At 43.2% G+C, this 21,257-nt stretch overlaps 1 protein-coding gene across 3 annotated transcripts in view; it reads right to left on the bottom strand.

Moving 5' to 3' along the window:
- Positions 1 to 371: 371 nt before the first annotated feature.
- The window catches only part of SGK1 (serum/glucocorticoid regulated kinase 1), a 67,872-nt gene continuing 46,986 nt past the window's right edge, over positions 372 to 21,257 (bottom strand). Inside the window, exons 1-12 of one of the 3 annotated variants that reach the window (XM_032682759.1) lie at positions 8,394 to 8,736; positions 5,784 to 5,859; positions 5,271 to 5,346; positions 4,721 to 4,825; positions 4,204 to 4,287; positions 3,970 to 4,101; positions 3,576 to 3,688; positions 3,251 to 3,374; positions 2,812 to 2,907; positions 2,548 to 2,703; positions 2,358 to 2,447; positions 372 to 1,628 (exon numbers count right to left, since the gene is read on the bottom strand). In XM_032682759.1, the coding sequence (XP_032538650.1) occupies positions 1,461 to 1,628; positions 2,358 to 2,447; positions 2,548 to 2,703; positions 2,812 to 2,907; positions 3,251 to 3,374; positions 3,576 to 3,688; positions 3,970 to 4,101; positions 4,204 to 4,287; positions 4,721 to 4,825; positions 5,271 to 5,346; positions 5,784 to 5,859; positions 8,394 to 8,637 (1,464 nt within the window). In that variant the 5' untranslated portion in view covers positions 8,638 to 8,736 and the 3' untranslated portion in view covers positions 372 to 1,460. Of the gene's footprint in view, positions 1,629 to 2,357; positions 2,448 to 2,547; positions 2,704 to 2,811; positions 2,908 to 3,250; positions 3,375 to 3,575; positions 3,689 to 3,969; positions 4,102 to 4,203; positions 4,288 to 4,720; positions 4,826 to 5,270; positions 5,347 to 5,783; positions 5,860 to 5,963; positions 6,129 to 8,393; positions 8,737 to 21,257 lie in introns of those variants that run through there. The other 2 variants (XM_032682760.1, XM_032682758.1) reach the window with 2 other exon arrangements.

Genomic DNA, 21,257 nt, shown 5'->3' with positions numbered 1-21,257 from the left:
ACAACCTGCTTCTAGCATATGTATGCAGCATAACCAGTGCTAAACCAGCTGCTGTTACCTAAGGACTTAATTCAAGTGTAGTTATGTTTTGCCCACACTAGAGAGCAGTACCTTCATTTTGCTACAGAAACTCATTTTGAGGAAGTGCGAGCATTTGCACCATGTAAGAGCATCCACATCAATACACACCCACTCTAACAACCACAGTTAGAAAACCAAGTACTTTGCCAAGTCGTATCCATGGTAAGACTTCTACGGGTACAGTTTGATGGAATAACCATCACACACCTAAGCAAAATGATCTTAGTTTAAATTTTTTTTTTTAAGCTGGCTAAAGCCTTCGTTTTAAAATAAGACAGAGCTAATGGAAGTATTTTTCAGGATTTTACTGCAAACCAATGGGTTTGGTCACAAAAAATATGATACATATAACCATGTTAATTATATTACATTACAATGATGGTATACATTACAAGTAAGTCTGTGAGTTTAAATATACATCTAGAGTTACAACTGAATGTACATATCTTTTTTACAATACATACAGTCAGGAATGAAAATCCCTCAAACCCCAAAACCATAAATAATGCCCATTTTACAGATGATATCTTTTAAAGTTAAAGGGGGGGGGGGGGAGAAAAAAGGGTAAAAAAAAAAAAAAAAAAAGAAACCAACAGCTTTGACTGACTGCAGCTGGGGCATTTTGGTCCATAAAAACCCTTTCTAAAAATAGAAATCTTTTTTCATAGCAGCAATGCTTTCTTCAAGCATTTGGATACAAGTAATTGTGAGCCCATCTCAATAATTTTAGTTGACTGTATAGATTTACAAAAGAAATTTCAAAATTACACTTAATTTATCTTCCAAATATGGAAGAAACAAACAATGCCCCACATTGTGGTATCCTGCAAGTGTCACACTGATGCTTTAAACTAAGTCCATCTGTAGCACGCAGACCTCACGCATACCATTTGTTCACATAGTAAACCCACATAAATGAACTGAGAAACACACTCTGCAACAGGGAAAGCTTTGGAGCTCACAAGATCTCATCAGAAAAAAAAAGGCACATTTCATAAAATCCTTATCACGTTCAGATAGATCTTCAGGCAAGGCTTTTCAAGCACGATTTCAAAACAGCTTGTTCTTACTCCTACAATCTGCCATAGCGGTCTATGGCAGCAGTCGCTACGGTTTTTCTTTCCAGGGAGACAGCACCACTTTGGGGGAAGAACAAATGGAAATGAAAAGCCTGTAAAGCTCATCTAGAGAGTGATGTGCTCTTCAAAAAAGCTTCCAGCAAACAGTGTAGTTGAAATTAAGGCTGCAAAGCTGCCACAGTGGAAATGTGCAAATTCTCTTTCAAGATGACTGGTCAACTGGCAGTTCCACCAGAAGGCCAAACAAAAAATAAAAATAATAGTTGTTATTATTATTAAAAAAGAAAGAAAGAAAAATGTTCACAAGAAAGAGTCCACGGGTGGGGCATATGAGAAGCCCAAAAATGCCTCAGCGGCTTCTTTGACACTGGCAGTGATGAGGATGCTGTCTGGGGACTGGCCAATGGAGTTGGGGACTGGCTCATCTGTGAACTCCGGATCAAAGTGTCGCAGGTCACTAGGGCCGCTCTGTGGAAAGGGCAGAAAAGGAATTTAGACCCAAATGTTTTGTGAGTGGACACGTCAATTCAATGTGGAGACAAGCACCCTTGTGCAGAAACTCACAGTGTTATCACCTCAGTCCCACTGTTTAACAGTCTTTGACCATTTTAGTTTGACCTTTTGGGTTTTCTATCCTGCTGAATATTGTCTTACTAAAACCAAGATGATTCAATTTAGTATGCTACATTCCAGCTAAGCTCATGCAACAGAAACCAAATGCAAACATGCCCCTCTGCCACACAGCAGTTTATGAAGCAGGACTTTGACCTCTGGGCTAGTTATTAAATGCAGTTTCTAAAATGCTCAGAAAATGAAAGAACAACCTCCATAACCAGACTGCTCTCTTTCAGTGTTAGTATCTGACAAGCCAAATGTAATTCTGCCCTTGGGAACCTACTTGCTCTCTCTACCTTACCTTCCCCTTTGGTAAAACAGGGATGCCGGTGATTATTTATAAATTGCCATGCAAATGAAGCACATGAGACACCAAAAAAACCAACTAAATTTAGCTTGACCATCAGCAAGAAGTCAGTCACCACTTATTTTCAACCATGTTTGGATAGACACAGAGGAAGGAAAAATTGTGTTCCCCAAACACAGTCATCCAGCCACTTCCCCCTGGCCCCTGGGCACCCCACAAAGACAAGTGGGAAAAAGGCAATCTCCATACATTCTATAATTAGAAGTGATACGTACCACATTTGGGTTAAAAGGGGGTGTAATCTTCTTATTAATGAGATCATCCCAGTTAATTGGGGAGAAGAAGATGTGATTCTTAATCTCCATCTGTTACAGAGAGAAAAATAGATTAATTCAGACCCATGTAAACAGTATGGCCTAGTCATCCTCCCGCACTGCCTGCGGGCGCCGGCCAGTTTGCACTTACAAAGTCCTCCTTGGCGCCAAGCCTCTTTGTCCTATCCTTCTGCAAGAGGCCTTCCAGGAGATGTCTAGCTGAGTTGGTAATATTTGGCTTCAGCTGCAAGGGTTTGTTCAAGATATTGTCGTACATTTCTGCTGTGTTCCTGCTGTAGAAGGGTGGCTGTGGGAAAGAGAAAGAAGTTAATGAGGCTGACAGGCGGGCACAGGGTTTCTTGTGGGGAAAGGCTGAGTAAGCTAGTTTATCTGTCATGAAGGATTCTTTGCTTACCAAGCCATAAAGCATCTCATACAGGACCGCTCCAAGGCACCACCAATCCACAGTCCGGTCATAGGGCTGCTTATGAAGAACTTCAGGAGCAAGATACTGTGAAAGAGAAGGGAAAGGGCAATGTTAGCCAAAGGGATCTTTACAGTTAGGAAAGCCTCCCCATTCTTGAATAAAAGCATCTTACTGAATTCCAACAATATCTAAGTTAAAGGAAAGCTACAAGATCTTTATAAACAGGGAGATGGCTTGAGAGCCCTGATCCTGCTCAACAAGCTCTACGTGTCCTACACGTCCTCACTGGCAGCCTTATATTACAAGGCCTGTAATAGCCCCTGCTGTATCTAACCAGCCATACGTATACATGGCAGGTACCAGATTTCACTGATGACAACAGCACTTGCTGTTGTTCTGCAAGCAGTGGGCTGAGGGCTGGCTGTACCTCTGGTGTGCCGCAGAAGGTGGAGGTCGTGCCATTGTGCTCTATGTTTTCTTTGCAGAGTCCAAAGTCAGTCAAGACAATGTGCCCCTGTGAATCAAGCAGGATGTTCTCTGGCTTCAAGTCTCTGCAAGAAGAGATGAAAGAAGACAAGTGGTCGTTAGAGGAGATGTAGTGAGAAGATTTTAGGTGCAACTGTTTACAGAACTTCACTAAGCCACCACAGAATATTAAAAGTAATTCTGACCTCATACTGAGATCAACTTTGTAATACTTATTCAACAGATCACCTTTTTTTTTTCAGTACAAACTGAAAAAGGCTGCTTACCGATATACGATGTTCAGGGAGTGCAGATAGCCCAGTGCACTGGCAATTTCAGCAGCATAAAATCGGGCTCTCGGCTCCAGGAAGCAACGCTCCCTCTGGAGGTGGTAGAACAACTACAGGAGACAGAGAGAACAATGTTGTGTAAACGGCCCCAAAGCCTGTTAACAATGCACTTAATTAGACTCAACATATATAGCAAGGGAGAACAATAGCAGGAAGTGGCCTAATGATCCTTGGTAGTTCAAAACTTGGCAGGCAGAAACATTAAATCTACTAAATTCTGCCCCATGACTCTTCCCCTTGCAACTTTTTTTATTTAAAAGAAAGGGTGAAAATACCTACCCTACCATCATGCACATGATAGGAAATACTATTCAATTTTCTTACTGCTTACCTCTCCACCATTGATGTAGTCCAGGACAAAATACAATTTATCTGCAGTTTGGAAGGAAAAGTGAAGCCCGACCAGGAAGGGGTGTTTCACATTTTTCAGCAAGACATTGCGTTCTGACATAATGTGCTTCTCCTGAAAACATAAGAAATAATTAACGTTTAGCACACTTGCTTAGTAATAGCAGTAAAAACGTATTTGATGGACATTGCAATGGTATCATGAAGGGTAGCTTACCTCCTTCTTCTTCAGGATTGCTTTTTTCTGCAGGACTTTAACAGCATAGAACTGCTCTTCTGCCTTATGCCGTGCAAGGAGGACCTAAAAGTGCAAAAAATCCCCGAACTGAGCAATACTGAAATACAGAAAAACTTGTAGACACAACCTGCAACAAGCCTTTAGGTTAAATGCTGAGGACTGCCACATCCCTCTGGTTCAATGTGCAAGCTCTTTGCTGGAAATGCCTAACAGTATTACCATTCTGGCAAAACAAGCTAGCCCAAAGATTTTATGTCGTTTCTTTCCCTTCCAAAAGTAAAGTATACATATTTTCTCCAGCGTCAGCGCAGTGCACTCCCCAGCTCTTCTATGACTCATCCAAATGCAGCATCCCTGCTCCCTCTCCGTCTCCAGCTATGCCTGATTTGGTTTAAACGACCACCATTCACTAAAAGCCAGTAAGAACCCCAGTATCTAGTATTTCATAGAAGAGCTGAAAAATAAATAAATTACAATGGAAAAAAGTTAACCTTACCTTCCCAAAACTGCCTTTTCCAATCACTTTTAAGAAATGAAAGTCTGATGGCTTGGCATGTGGGTTGGATGATGGGCCAAGATTGATCTGCTGTGAAGGACTGGGCTAGAAAAATAGACAAGCCACATTTATTAAAACAGTTTGGCAGTGAGTCTCAATAATGTATCTTTTTTAAAAATATATAAATAAAGTGACCTTGAAAATGAAGATTAGCCCTCTTCTTGCCACTAAAACTTTAATATTGACCTCTACCAGATATCTTAAACTATTAGGTACTGCCTAAGAAGAGCCTAACAGCCATAGCTTACTGAAAAGTTCTTGCTGAAGTCTTAGGCACATTTCAGACTGAAGTAACAAATAATAAAGCTTTTTTAAAATTTCTTCTCCATGTTTGGAACAGAAAAACTTTCAGGCTAACCTGATTACTCTTTCCTATTTACATCAGTGTGCTATGAGCTGAACTAAAGTAATACCCATGATGCTTATTTTGCCATACTTCTATTAGTGGCTGACTTGACGTTCTAAAAATGTCTGAGTAAAATCTACTTACCGGAGGAGAAGGATTAGCATTCATAAGTTCAGGCTCATGAGGCTGGGAGATTTTCAAGATAGACTGAACTTCAGGGCTGAAAGGATAAGAGTACACATGATTACAAGAGTTACCAGAGGCAGCAGGCAGATCTTTCCACTAGAGGGCAAGCACGTGTCACGAAAGAGGAGTTTTGGTTGAGCCTACTACAGAAGGCAACTAAAACAATCTAATCGATTAAAGGTGTAAAATTAATCTAGAGAAAGTAAATCCCGTCAAAAAAAGAAATTTACTTATATTTTAAATACATTACAAAACAGGGACGGGTCACTAGAAATCTCCTTTGACTTATTTGTCCCAAATCTAGCCCGCAAAGATCATTGCCAAATGAGTAATACCTCAACAAGACCAATTAACTCTTCCATAACAGTCATGCCGGAGGCATTACCGTAAACAAACATTATTTTTAAACTAGACCTCGCAATACGTAACGATATTTGTGACTAAAATCCGTCCAAAATTCCTGATACTTACTGCTTGCATGCATAGGAGTTGGTGGCTATCTTCTGAATGAAGTCGTTTAGTCCCATTCTTCTCTGCTTCATGAAAGCTATAAGGTAAAAAAAGGACAAGGAAAAACAAAATCGTTAAGTCACCCTATCAGAAAAATCACAGTCCCTTGAGCATCTTCGAAGAAGCCCCCCCGCTGCTCACCGATGAGGAGAGCCACCATCCCCCTCATCTTCGAGTAAGTCAAGGTAGGACCAGACGCCTCGGCTGCTTTCACGGTCATTTTAGAGAGAGAGGCGGATAAACAGCAAGACTACGATACCACTCGCTCCCAGCACCGCACTGACTTGGCGAAGCACCCGACGGCGCTTAAGAGGCGGCAGTGATGGGCGGGACGGGGCGGGGCAGCGACGATTGCTCCCCCCTTAACGTCCTTGGGGGGGCAGCCACTGGCCGCCTCCGAGGACGTCGGGGGGGGAGGGGTGGTGGTCGGGGGAAGGCAATTGTTGCTGCCTTTGCTACCTCCCTGCCTTAGGGGCAACCCTCAGGGAATGCCCCTACAGCACCTTCACCGTGCAAAGCATCCACGGCTGAACATATCAAATATTTTTTTTTTTTCGGACAGTTAACTTCGTAGCCCCATCTCTCTCTCTCTCTCTCCCCCCTTCCCTCCCGCTTTTCTTTTGTATCCTGGCCCCACTTATTTTTGCGGTTATATAAAGTTTAAATCTGGCTCTGTCCTGGACGAGCACCTCTCTTCCTAAAGTGTGGGTGTACCCCCCCATCCCGCAGCGTGCATCCGCTCCCGGTCCCGCCGCCCGGGGTGAGCGGCGATAAGGGACGCTGACGTTTCCTTGAAGGAGCTGCAGTGACTCAGAAGAACAAAATTTCCTGCCCGGTATTCAATAAAACAAACAAATGTCCCTTCTGTGCACTGCCCTGATCTTGGCTGGGACATTACTGATAGGGAAAAGAAAAAAAAGTATTTTTAAATGCCAAAAAGGGAAATAATAGGAAATAAAATCTGTCCCCTTAACTTGGAGGAGAGCGCAGAGATCTGCTTCTAGAAAAGGTGGGGATATGCCCGAGGGCTGGACAAGTGCAGTTACGGAGAAAAAAAAAGAAAAAAGAGAAACAGCCCCGTTCCGTAGATTTTGTTTCTACTGTACGCGGTTATTTGGGAACACCGTGTACCCAGGATTTAATGGCTCAGTCGCTGCCTTGCGGGTGCACCCGGGGCACGTCAGGAGCGCTGGTGCATGCACGAAGCCAAAGGTTAAAGGTGCAGCCGGGGACCTCCTCCCGGGGGGCGCGGGAAGGCACGGCGAGAGATATCACAGCCTCCACCTAGTCTCCCCTGCCGGGGCGCATTCCCGTTCGCAGCCCTGGCGGAGGTCAGGCGCGGCCGTGGGTTGCCGGGCTCCTGAGCCCTACAGGCGGCTGGAACTTTCCACCCGACGGCACGTTATTCATGCGCGTGTTTAGCCTCGCTGTCTGAGCGATGGGCGCTGGGCTGCGGCCAGCGACTCCAGCTGCAACCTGCCCCCATCCTCCCCCCCGCTCGGAGCCCATCTTTTTGCTCTTTATTTTTTTTCTCTGCACCCGCTGCTGCTGCCTTCCCCCACAACCACCGCCGGCCGCTGGGCGGCATCCCTTGGCAGCTGCCTGTACCCTGCGCCTCGAGGGGGATGATGGCAAGCACCCCAGCACAGCAGGGGTGCAGCTCCGTCAAACGCTGCTGCTCACCCTGAACAGCAAGACGAATGAGCCGGAATAAAGAGAGACCCCCTCCTCGGCGAGGTGGGCACAGGTCTTTAAAAAGCGCTGCAAAGGCCTTATACGGAAAGAGCTCCGAGCCTCCGGTATCCTTCCCGGAGCAGGGGGGCCTTGTCCGGCCCCGCCGTCCCGGTGTGGGGAAGTGGAAGAGAGCTGGCGCCAGGGAAGGATGGGGTGACGAGAGAGGCAAGGAAATGCGGGCTGCGGCTGGCGGGACCTTACGTTCTCCCACTTGTTGCTTTCCTCTGTTGCGGAGGGAAACTACCACTCTCACTAATGTAAGTGGACAACAACAAAAAAATAAAATATCCCACAATAAAATAAACAACCCGTCAAAAATGCCTCATAAATTGGAATAGACACAGCCAGTTTCCTCTGCCCCTTAGGTGCTTTCAGAGCGCTGTTGTTAAAATTCATCCGCAGTTTGGAGTTCCCCTCCGCTGCCCCCCTGGCATCCCCCTCTGGGCTCTATGACGCTAGCCCCCGGCACACTCCTGCCAGCTGAGCGCAGAGGCGAGTGGCTCCCAGCCCCAGGGCTGGCTCCAGCAAAACCCACCCGTTCTTCTGCTCAACTTGCCAGGGGCTGACACCCACTGCCCTCCTCCCCCATCAGCTGCGGCCCCCCCACGCTGCCCCCAAGCGCCCCCGCTCCAGACGGCTACACCACCGCACTCGCCCCGCTTCGCGTCAGTCTTTTCGCAAGGGTTCCGCTGCTCTCTCCAAGTCACCTGGCCTCTGTTCGTGTCATTTGCTGCCTCGGCTGCAGCCTGCACGCAGCCGCCTGTATACCCCGCTGCTGGAGGGGTTATTTTCCGCGCGGAGAACAGCTTTCCTGCCAGGGCAGAGCGGCGAACCCACCTTTCAGCGACGACTTCTCCTCTTTGCCCCTCATCTCGCTGCCTGCCGGGACCCCGGGCGCGGCGCGGCGGCGCGGAGGCTGTGGCTGTGGCTGCGCTCCCGCTCCCGGCCGCTGCTGCAATCCCGAATAACTTCCCTTCCTGGCCAGGCGGCCTGCGGGCAGGAGGGAGGCGGCGAGGGCGGCGAGGCCAGCCGGCGCTCCCGCTGACCCCTTTATGGACGCAATATCGAGGGCGGCTGACATGCGGGAGCGTTATAAAGTTCAGCACAGGCCGCCCCGCACACTCTGCCCCGTTGCAACATCACCTTCAAAATTACTGTAATCAGCGCGCACATACACTCACAGACACGGGCGGGGAGGGGCGGGGAGGCCGCTCCGGCCCTCCCTGACCTGCCGGCAGCGGCCGGCCCTGCCCCACCGAGGCAGGCGCTGCCCGCGCTCCCCAGGCGCGGTGCGAGCGGCCGCGTCCCCAAGGTCCCGCACCGCCCGCCGCCGGGGCTCCGCGCCAGGACGGGCAGAGAGAGCCGGGGGGGGTGTCGGGGGGGGCTGCCGCTGCCGGCGGGGGGCGCGGGGCTATGGCTGCCGGCCGGGCTGCCCCGCCGGCCGGATAGCGCCGGGGCGGGACCGGCGCCCCGCTCCGACCTGGCACCCAGCGCCTTCCGCCGGCAGCGCCCCGGCGGCGCCCCCCGCCCGCGCGGCACCGCTCCCCCGCCGCCCGACCCCGCCCGGCCCGGCGCCGCCGCCCCCGGCCGCTCCCCGCCGCGGGGACCCCGTGTCCCTCCGCCCTGCACACACCTGCCGGCTCAGGACCCTCGCCCCCTCCCCGCGCCGGAGGTGCCTCGCAACAGTGACGTTCTTAATGTGGAAGGGAGGAATGCCTCCCAAAGGACGGATTATTATTATTTTGTTAGTTACAATTCGCGCAGCGTTTTAGGGTCATGAGGGGGGTTCTCAAAAGCCCGGGGTTGGGCTTAAGAGCCTGAGTGTCCTAAGGTTGCGTTTTAAAACTTTTCCCTATAGCGATAGCGGCGAACCCCTTAACAGTAGAAACGAGCGAGAGAACGCAAGCAAGGAAAAGGTAGCTGAGACTGGATGTGGCACTTAGTGCAATGATCTAGTAACCACGGCGGTGTTGGATCAAGGGTCGGACTTGATGATCTCGGAGGTCTTTTCCAACCCGGTTGATTCTATGATTCAACGATTCTCTTACTCCAAAGCCAAGTCTAATAGAAAAGCATCAGACATTGTAAATTTCCCAATAAATTACGTTAAGAATTTGTGTAGTCATTGGATTAGGACTCTACCACTAAAAAGTAAATACAGGAGAAGAATCAAAGAATTACAGTGATGTTTCACACTTCCATTACTTTTCTACCGCAGACTAAAAAAATGACAAACTGTCCTGAACTTCTAAATTTATAGTTTCTCAAAGGAAAGTAAATAAAAAGTAAAAGGTGGACACTGAAAATGAAAAAAGGAACATGAGACTCCACAGATGGAATATTAAAAATTTAGAGAACTCTTTGCCCCAAGATGTGTGCACTCCAAAATACGGATGGGCTCAAGAATGGATGGACAAATCAATAGGAAAAAAACACCCAGGATTTGACTACAAAGGCAGCGTGTCTGACCTGGAATGTTCCTGGACCACAAACTCCTGTGAGCCATGGCTAGGTTGGATCATATCACTGAATAGTTGCCTGTTCTTTCCCTCTCCCGTAGTGGTGCAGTGTTAGATGGTGCACTGACCAGCTAACCTAGTAACCCAGATTGACCTGCATGGACCTTGGGCCCATACTAGCATTTTGACAGTCTTATATTGCACTTCGGAGTGGCGTGATAGTGCTTTATTAGTCACAGCGTTTAACCAACTCAGAAAACCCAAGGAACTGCTGATTACTGTCAAGAAGGAAGAGAACTGAATTGATTCGTAACCTACTATAAAGCATTTGACTGCCAAGTAACTGTATTCCATGTAAAAGTAGCACTGAGTAAACAGATGCTCATCAAGCTCTTCACCATGTCAACATCCAAAACAGGGCCCTGCTGCCAGGCTGTGAGAGATGCAGAAAGACACAGAGTCTGCTGGAACAGTGGGCGACCTAGGCATAGGCATGGGGCAGAGCAGGCACAACATACATATGGGTTACCCCAGGGGCCTGCTGACACAGACATTTTGGACATGCCTAATGTAAAGCAGGGTATTGCTCAGTGCACATTCAGCAGTAGCTTGACTATGTAAATTTATCTCCCTAGAAAAGCCTTGCTGTTTGGAGTGCTTCTTCATCCATGGTGGGCAGACAGATGTTAGTCCTGCCTGGCAGTGTTTAATTTATGGAACACACAGAAACTTCTCCCTCTTGCCCTTCAAGAAGGTCAGAGACTTCAGCAGCCCACATGGTAACTGGAATCTGTGAGTTCTTTTCTGACTCTGTCCTGGTCCTCATTGTTTAATATGGAATTCACTGCCTTAATCCTTCAGAAAATTAATTCTCTGGTACCTTCTGAACTTCAGTTTGACGATGAATTCATTGCTGAATGAATGAATTCCTGCTTACTTATCGTGCTGAATCAAGATGCAGCAAGTTCCTAAAATTACTTGGCTGACTCCGGAAGGAAACTTCTCCAAATTCTGCAAATATTTTCATCAGCATTTGGCTTTGGCTTAATTAAAGGAAGATGGAATTCCAGCTTTGGACTGTAGGAATGACATAGCCCCCAAATACAGAAGATGATAGCACTCCTCTGAATCAAAATCTCAAAAGCTTTTATTTTCCTCCTGTAAATCCCCAACAAACAAGTCTCTGACCTTGTAATTAAGTTTCCTGTGCAACAGCCAAAATTTTCAGTCAAGACCTTCAGGCTGCCCCCACGAATGATGTCTACGATTAGCAGCAAACAGATAAGGAACTGAATAGCAGCTTTAATAGCAATCCCAACAGAGATTTTAAATCAGGAGCTTTCGAATGCTGTCAACAGGTCTGCTAGACATTGTGTTGACAGGAGGTTTATTGACTGAAGCCCCTATTGATCTGGGAACATCTGATTGATTTCAGTGTCATATTTTGCCAAATACAAATTTGAAACATCTTTTATTTCCCTTTTCTGATGCTTACAGAGCAGGTTTACTGCATTGTCATTAAGAGGCTTTAGTGCCAAGGGATTACGCTTGCAGGATCACAGAGTGATGCAGGGCTGTGCTGAGAAAAAAGTAATTCCCATCTTTGTAGAAAGCAGTGGAAAATTACAGCATCCTTTATATGAACTGACCTCTAGTTAGAATAGCTGATAAGCAATGCCCTGACCTCCATTTTTTTTCCAACACTGGATTTGACTCTAACGGAGCTGTTGTCATTGTGACTTTATGAACAAATGTTGCAGGTATTTTGGCCCATAACACCTAGAATAAGGTGACTGAAGAAAAAGCATATTTGTATGCATTCCCCTGAGTGTGCCACCCCAAGGTTCATAAAAGTCCTTGAAATATTGCGTAACCTCTCCAGCTTATAGTTCTCATAAAATTATGTTGGATGACAGATACTTGAATTCATTATTATTGTTATGAACTTAAAATAATTTACTGTGACTGCACAGAGATTGGTCTTATCAGAACTGAATAGTGCTAGTATGGAAAAAAAGGTGAAAACATCTGATAGAAAAATGGTAAAAAAAGGATACATGAGAAAAATGAAGATTTTTAGTGATACTGTAAGTTCGGTCTGCTGGCTTCCTTTGGTCACAAGGCAGCCTTATGTGAGAAGCTCATACGTGCTCCAGAATGAATAGTGTAAGCATGTACTGTCTGCTAACTCTTGTGCTCGGATTTTTTCTTTCAGAATTTTAGATTTTGAAGGATAATAGAAGAAATGCATTTAGGCATCTTCTATCAAGGACATAATCTGAAAAAGTTTCCCTGCACCTCTTGAATGAATATATCTGCTGAAACACAAATGTTAGCTGAACTAACCTAGCTATGGGGTCATCTCTTTTATCTCTTTTTCCCTTATCTCTTCATCTAGTGTTCCACTAGGTGTTTGCTACCATGATATCTCAATGTCTTTTATGCATATACAAAATCCCCATCATCATCATCATCATCATCATCATCATCATCATTGTAGTTCATTATCTTAAAAGAAAGATCTCTTTAAGCCTGTAAGTCCTCCAGCAACCTTGGAGATAAGGCATCAAATGATGTAAACAGTGAGCAAATTTGTCAGAGAGGAATTTTTGTTAAAGAAATGTTCAGCTGGCTGCTAACTCAAAACAAAAACTTGGATTCTTGGAGATGTGAAAACAGAGTGCTGCTAAAGGGAGAATCACAGTGCCAGGTGTTAATGCTTTTTCTCTTGGTGATACCACCATATCTCTTGCCATTATGTTGACTGCTTCAATATCCCTTATTATTTGTAGGAGATTTTCTTTCAAGAAGTGTTAAAAGGCTTCCTGGGCAGAAGGATGTAAAACATACATGCTAGACAGGGCTTTATCTATAGTGATTTGTGTCTACTGATTTATAATTTTAGGAGATATTTGCAGGACCCAGATAAAAGTAGGGTTTATTACAGTATTTCTGAGGGTAGAGTAATTAGTCTAAGCTAGATGGCGAGGGAAGAAGTGTTAATTTTGCCCTAGGTAACTGCTCCATTCATAATATATTTACCCTCATTACATTTTGGTACTTAATTTAGACATATAGCTACCAAAGGTACCCTCCTTGGTCAGAAGAAACAGATAAGTGCCCTGAAGGCAACTCAGTCCATCTGTGGCCTGAATCATTAGGCAGTGTCCAATGTTTAGTTGAAGGAATTTGGTCCTGAAACCTAGAGAAAGGTAGAAGCTTTTCTGAATTACAGGTGATTTTTTTTCTTATTTCTGGAGCTTCATGTGTAAAATATATAGAATTGCTTTAGAGGATTGTATTGTCAACATAGCTTGAGAGCTGGTCATTTAGTTCCAAATTTACATATATTTACAAATATTTACATAATATATGTATTTATGTATTTATATATTTACATTATTTATATATATTTACATATATTTACATAAAGAGAAAAAAGTCCTGGCAAGTTTAAATACCATACCTATGGTCAGAGATTTCTAACCTAACTTAGTCCAGTCTACTTGTGGACCTGGAATAATACTTGTAACATTGGTATAATGCACCGCGGTTCTCCTCAAGGATGGATTATATACATCTTGTCTTCCAGCTAGCAGCCCTTTGTGGTTGTGTATTATACTGGATATACAAGCCATACCAGTTTTCTTGAAATTAATTGACATTATCTTGCCTTGCACTGTGCCTGATATCATCTCAGACAGATATGAAACTATTAGTTCTATTTTACAAAAGTGGGAATTAAACCACAGCATAGACAGTATGTCTCATCTGAGAGAAGTCTGTGGCAGAACCAAAAATTAAATGCAAAATTGACTTTCTACCATTCTAGTATCTGGATTAAGATTGTGTACAGCAATATATATTCCATATCAGCCAACCTTATTTGTATAATTGCATGTGTTGTAAACAGAAAATTTGACTTGTCAAGAGCTAGAGCAGGCGGTGCAGGCATTTGCAGTACCTTGGAGGAATGCTGCCTAGATATCTGATATTACTATAGCCCTCGTTCCCTTCCCATCAGGAGCTATCCATTACAGTGAAAAATCAGGGACTTTGAACACTGACACCCAAAAGGCTGTTATTCAAGAAAAGATCTGAATCCAAATTTGGGGAGAAAGGAAGGAAGTATAACCATATCCACATTGAACTGGCAACTTGTAACATCACCTGCCACCATCCAGCATGTTGGAAATGCCAGGAAAGTGCTTTTCCCACAGCACATGATCACCACAAAGGAGTCCCATAGCTGTTTAACAGGCAGACCCAGAAAGAAAAAACCACAAACATCTCCAGCACTAATTTCTGTTTTTCACTTCCAGATGCCATTTTTGAACCTGCTCAATCATTCACAGCACTGTGAATCTCTTTGTAGTATTCCAATTAGTCCAAATTTTTTTAATACCTTAAGCCCTAGAGTGAATTGGAAACCTTTGATATGCATTTTATTTACTTTGCCAGAAGCTGCCTTTACTTTTTTCTTAATGTTTTATGTGATTCCACAAAGAAAAGCTTATCTTCAGGCAGACAAGCTCGAGTATTTTGTCCATAGGTTTACTAGACTTCAGGGCCAAAAGAAGCGGCTGGAACATCTAACCTGGCTGTCTGTGTAACAGAGACTTGCATTTGCTGCTATGTATATCAGGTCCAACAACTTTACCTTTGAGGTTTCTTGTCTCTTCCTCTTAACTCAAGTTTAAATATCTCCACATTTTCATCCAATTCAAGGATTAGAATCGGGAGGTTTGACAAGCATAGACACCCACCCGTGCATAGTCATGCAGCAGACCACAGGCTGTGGGTATGTGACCTTTCCAGCCTTCAGCAAGAGCTTCCTCGCCCCAATGCGTCTGCATCTACTCATCAGCACCCACATGGTGGGTGTTACCAACCACTGGAGCTCCCACTGACTTGCATTAGTCAGCCAGGTGATGAGCACCTGGGCACAGCCTCTTCAGCTGGCACAGCTGAAGCTGGAGGCAGATGTGTATCCAGCCTGCTTAGTCAGTTTGAAAGGCAAACTGTAAGCATAGTGCCATTGATCTTACACCCATTGGCTGCATTCTTATTTTAAAATTCTGAAGAAAAGAAGAATACAGATTTGGAAGTGTGCCATGCTCCAAGTGGTTGCTTATACTACTGTGATGCTCCCATCAGAACCTTGTAATAGAGTATTTTTTTTCAGAGAATACTTGCATGCAGAAATGGTGAAAAGCAGGTCTAGCATAATGGATTACTGGTGAATGCAGTGTGACTGGTACATAATTCTCAGTGTGAGGCTAATTTCTATACCTTCAGTGAGATCAACACAACACCTCTCTGCCTAGCTGAATATCATATATTGATTCTTCATACAAGACAGACTTAATAATGCTGTAATTTTTTTTTTTTTAAAGCAAGGACACAAGAAAGAAAATCAACCACCTCTATGTATTTTTAATGGGACATCATAAAAGTTAACTCCTGAAACTCTGATGCATTGCAAATGTGCCTCAGCCTGCTGCCATATAGGAAACATTACTAAGTAGCTTGTATTTTGTTGACAGTGGTGCTCTTTAGAAATATAGATAAAGTGACAGGTGAAGAAACTGAAGCATAAAGAGATTAAGCAAAGCACTTTCCCATGAGATAGGGGATTGAAAACAAGACTTTTGACCTTCAGTGTTGTACTGCTCGTGTAGACAGATGAGCCACTGAGGGAAAATGTATAGTTTAAAAGCAGAAAGACTAAGCATAATTTAGCTGCCAGTGGCAGCTTTAGTCACTTGCAAAGCATAGCACCATGGACTTCTCTACAGTTACAGGGAACTCTGTTACTAGTGTTATTATTCATGATTTTCACTTAGTAATGATTTTTACTTATGCTTATTTTTTATCCAGAGCTCTTTAAAGCCTCACACAGGCAAACATTAACGGTGACATTTTATAGAATGAAGAGGTGGGGAAGTTGGATGACTTGGGTCATTGTCATATGATGAGCCTGAAATAGAATAAACATTTGTAAAGCTTGTGACTTTCAATCCCATGCTCAACTCATTGGACATATAGTCCACCTCCTACAAAGCAAAACTTGACAGCAGTTTTGCTCGTTTGGTGACTTACCCAGGCTAACTGACTCAAAACAACTATCAAATCACAGGTCAAATCACAGCTATTGTATTCTGAATCAAAATCAAATGCTGTGTTCTCCCAAGTTTCAAGAAGTTTGCAAGTAGCACACTGTTTTTGACTTGTTCCAGTCTTTTGAGATCTTAGGGCTTTTTATAGAAAGATAATGAGCAGAGAAAAGAAGGGAATTTCTCAAAAAGGAAGAAAATCTGTTTGTGCCAGTGTTTGAGATATGAAAGTATGACATAGGCAATGAGGTCCATATGCCAGATTCAGCTGCATAATAACTCTGTATCTGCCTAATCCTATTTTGACTTCACTATATCTGCTTCAAAATTGATAGTATATAGTAGTAAAATATGCTCAGCTTTGTCTGGAGATAGCATTTTGAAGTATTTTTTACAGACCACATTTTTCTCATATTTAGTATTATATGTAGATATATTTTTATCGCTGTGATTGTGTTTTTCATTTAATACATATTTATTCTATCTCATTTAACTTTTCTGTGTTGAACAGCATACACAGAACTTACAACTATTTCATCTAGTTTCAGGTCACACTGATGAAAGATCTGTAATCACTCAAGCCCCAGAACATTCACCTTGATTGTGCCAAGTATATTTGTCTTTAGATACTGCAGCCGCAACTATTAAACTTCCAAGTCACTTTGGCTCTGTGAGTTGAGTCATGGAATAAAATAAAATAAAATTACTTCTATTAATGCATTTGTACTCACTGGAACATGCTTATAGGTACAGTAGTGACTAATGAACTGGTGAACACATTTGTTAAAGACAGCTCTAATAGGAAAATTCATTTTGTTCTTGAAGTGGGGGGGGAAGGCTATTATGAGGTTAGAAATTGTGAGAACCAACATTATTTCATTAATATAATGAGAGTTTTTTCTTTATACACATTTTTATTTTCAGATGTGGTGTTTTTCAATATTGAAGAATATTATGAGCCTGATACAGCAGGTCCCACTTTGTTGTATAAGCCTATTCGTGGCTCTCAGGATAGAACACAAACTTCTCTGAGCATTCGTCAGTGCCTTGTGCCTTTAACTATGTCTCTCAAATCCTGTTAATTCAGGGATTACTTGGGTTTTTGGAAAACTATCAGTGGACCTTGTGCAGCACAGCTATAAGGTTTAAATTTACAAAAATACCCTATAATGAAGCTAAACTTTGAGTGTTCACTCACTTGCCTTTCTCAATAATGTTTTGAGAATATTATTGCTTTTATTTCTGTGTTTCCTTTGCTTGACTGTTTACTTAGAAAAAAAATTGCAGCTGTTTTTCAGGTCACCATCTGATGTTTAATGCAATTCCAGTACTGTCACAGATTGAGAAACACCTCTGCATGGTATCTGACATGGACCATTACTGGAGATGAGATCCTGAGCCAAGTGAACGTTTGCTTGGACCAAAGAGGCAATTCAAATGCTCTTAAAGGAATTTAAGTAAGCTAAACTGATTAAAAACTATTTCATCAGTATATTACAGCTACTGACTTGTAAAAAGTCCTCTTTCGTCATTCTCCATCATTTTCACAGAAGATCTTAAAATAGATTTCAAAATCACATTTCACTCTGAATTGGCTCCAAGGGAACTAAAACAGGCTTCCAGGCTGTATGCCATCATCCACAAGCATGGCTCAGCATCCTGATATTTCTGTGGGTCTGGCTTACAAGAAATGTGGAACTGCTGAGATGCTGAATTCTTTTCACAACATGAAATGTTTAGGTTGCTAGAAAAGGAAGAAAATGGGAACTGGTGTGGGAGTGTCTGGGGAACTCCATATAGAAAGAGGAAGTATCGTGTGGCTGATCAGGAAATGGGTACAAATCATCTGTTTGGGTAGTATTTTCACTTGTTTTGGGGACATTTCCATAGAGAACTGGAATCTGGCCCTGTGTGTACGTATTGCTTCACTCCAGAGCAAAAGGCGGCCACTAATTTGGAGTGAAACACACCAGCTGTCAGCCTGAGCACATAGCAACACCAAACAACAGCTGAAGGCAGGTTGCACACAACACAACATCCCGCAGAAACAGCTGAGTCATTTTGGGCTGTAAGTATCACAAACAATGCTCTGGCTTCTATAAAAAGAGAAAGCTATTTTCCAGGCTGTATTTTCTGAGAGGAATTGGTTCTCTTTTACCTTCAAAACCTCTGGAATGCAGTCCCATCTGTGCTACAAAAACTCCAGAGGAATATACAAGGCAGCAAGGTGCAAACTCAGTGAAAGCCCTTTCTGATCCTGCCTGCCAAGGCACTTCTTTACCATGCACGGATTTGACAGGAGAGAAGTTTAGCCCTCGTCTTTCCATAAACATTGTCTGGTCTGGAGTACACTGCCAACACTTGTGATGTCAGGGCTGTTCTCTCCTTTGGTTTTGTCACTTGATTATTTTTTTTCCAGAACCTGAATCCAAAAATATGGCAGTTTTTCTCGTGTAAAGTGAAGTTCTGCTTATTCATTTTCTCTTGAGCAAGTTGCTGTTAGTCAGATCTTTGCAGAGCTGTGGGGAGGGTAGTATACTGCCCTCAACACAATGAAGTCATTTTTAGAGGAAATCCTTGTATGGATTTCTTCACTGTTTTGAAAGGCTTCAAATAGCATTTCCTGGAAGACCAACTTGAATTCCAGATTTGATTCTCCTTATTCGGTCATTCCTCAGTCAGCTGGAAGGCAGAGGGGCAAGCTTGGGTATGCTGGTGCAAGTGAGCAGCAGAGAAAGCGGAGATGAAATCCCTCACAGGATATTTTGGACAGAAATGTAATTCTCCTGCAGAGTTATAAAGGGACTGAAATAAATGAAAAATATATTTCAAGGGCAGTCAGGATAAAGCTCCTGAGCAACATGCTCAGTGAAATGTAGAGCGAAGCAGTTATTTGGAGGACTCTTTTTGCCATTGGCTTTCCCCTCTCTGGAGAAGGAAACTTCTTAGCTTAAATGATTTCAAACTTGACCAATCCCCATTTGCTAGGTAGATCATATTAGTCTACATTTGTCCTGGATCACAATGCGACAAAAGTGTCAGGATGTAATTTCCTGCACTGCTCCCTTGGTCTTTGTCGTGTCAACTTTTTCAGCCTTGTTTTTTAACTCTGTCTTCTTTCCAACCTTGCCATTACTCCTTGGAGTGATCTTTTTCCCTTAATCTGCTCCTTCATTTCACTCTCTTTTCCCTCTTGGGCCTTTCTTGCTTCCTCACTGCTCCAAGTTGAAGCCAGCACTCTGAAAGCAACATCATCAGCTGCAGTCACTTTCAGTGGAACATCACAAGTTCAAAGTCATCTTCAAAATTATTTCAAGTAAAAGAGACCACTTCCTCATGTTTTTATTTCATAGGATGAAGTCAAATCAGATATTGAAAACCAGTTTTGACCACCCACTTCAAGAAGGATGTTAAATTGGAGAGAGCCACAGTGGAAGGCTACCAGATTGATCAGGGGTTGATCAACAAGGACCACTGAGGAGAGGCTGAAGAACAAGTCTTGTATAATCTGATGAAGAGGAGGTTAAAGACAGTTGAACAGCAGCCTATGACTTCATGATGAAGAGCTAAAATGACACCAGAGCCAAGCTCTTCCCAGTGGTGACAGAAGGTGCAAGAGGGGGCAATGGCAGCAAAATGAATGTTCAGCTCGGTCATTAGGAAAAAAATGCCAGAAGATGTGCAGGTAGAGCACAATGCTGACAGCCTGGCAAACATATGCCCAGGAGAGCAGAACATGTACTTTCTGTGGTTAAAACTGTGTTGGAATTCTGATACATCTGTCATGTGACAACAGATCTAGAAGAAAAAAGTTTGTGTGGATGGAGAAGTATCTCTATCTCCCAGCCAGGCTGCTCCTGAGCTTAAAGGATATATATAGAACCCAGGGCATGGTAAGTCATCCTGTATTAGAATGTATACTCTCAGTTCTACAAACCAATGCAGAAACTGTTTTTTATTTTTATGTAGACAAATAGTGTTCTTAGTTTTACTGGGATGATTCACATCCATGTGGTGATGTATATGTTCTTATAGAATGAAAGTGCTTTATTTGTTGTTTTAATATTTATGACTTTTCTCTGAGTTATTCTAATAAAATATTTGTTCAATTTTTTTTCCTAGGGCTGCCTACAGGCAGCCAATGCTTTTTGTGGAGAGGTATTTCTTTTACCATTTACAAATCCTTGATATGAATAAATACACTTATTTTTACTAGGATGGTTGAAATACCTTGTTTAGGACAAAGGTTTAAGCAACAATCTTGCATTTCCTACAGTTACTTTTAACGTACTTGCAATCTTCATTTTTGTGCAGTTATATTAAAAGCAAAACCAATTTTCCATCTGTTTTAATTTTCAGTAAATGAGTTTATGCTGCTGTGTTTTAGGCTGACAAGAGCTTGTCTTCTTCAGTAACTATCTCCAGACAATGCTGCTTGAATGATGTGATAGGCTAAATGAAAATGATAGCATATCTCAGGTAAACTAAGCAATTTTGCTCCAACATATTAAAGTCTGATTATAATAAAAGGGTTTGAATTAATAACCCTCACCGCTGAACTGATTCACAAATGTCTCTTGAGATGTACAGTGACAAAGTAGTTATAAGTATCTCCTTGAGATTATAGAGGGTATCAAAAAGCATTATGACTGTTGAAAAAATTTAAAATTAATCCTCCTTCATACTGGTGACTGAGATCACACTCTTTAGTCCAGTGATTCCTGAGCAGTGGGAAGGTTTTTCAGGTTTTCATACAGCCATGGACATCAGTCATTGCTATATTTTACATGAAAAAGTTTAAAACATAGTTTCTTCTCCACGTGACCAGAAACCTTCCATGTCCTGTGTAGGAGCTGGAGAAGCAATAGGTTTCCTTGAAGAAGCTTTCATCTCATTCCTGAGGCAATCAGTTTGGGGACAGCCTCCTCTTTGCCTAGGGCCTTGAAAGGTAATTAGGAAGTAGTGCATAGCAAGCCTTAGTTAGCCCTTCTCTGTTCTGAAACACATCTGTCTCAGAGTATTTGCATTGGTGTGAAAAGAATTAAATGTCTCATCAGTCAGGCTGTTCTGTTACGGGATCCATTTGTGCTGTGTGATGGTAAAGACTGATGAATTCCAACGTGCTG

The sequence above is a fragment of the Chiroxiphia lanceolata genome, chromosome 3 (genome assembly GCF_009829145.1).
Source record: "Chiroxiphia lanceolata isolate bChiLan1 chromosome 3, bChiLan1.pri, whole genome shotgun sequence".
NCBI lineage: Eukaryota > Metazoa > Chordata > Aves > Passeriformes > Pipridae > Chiroxiphia > Chiroxiphia lanceolata.
Note: the sequence above shows the minus strand (reverse complement) of the source record. Positions and strands in the feature narration are given on the sequence as shown.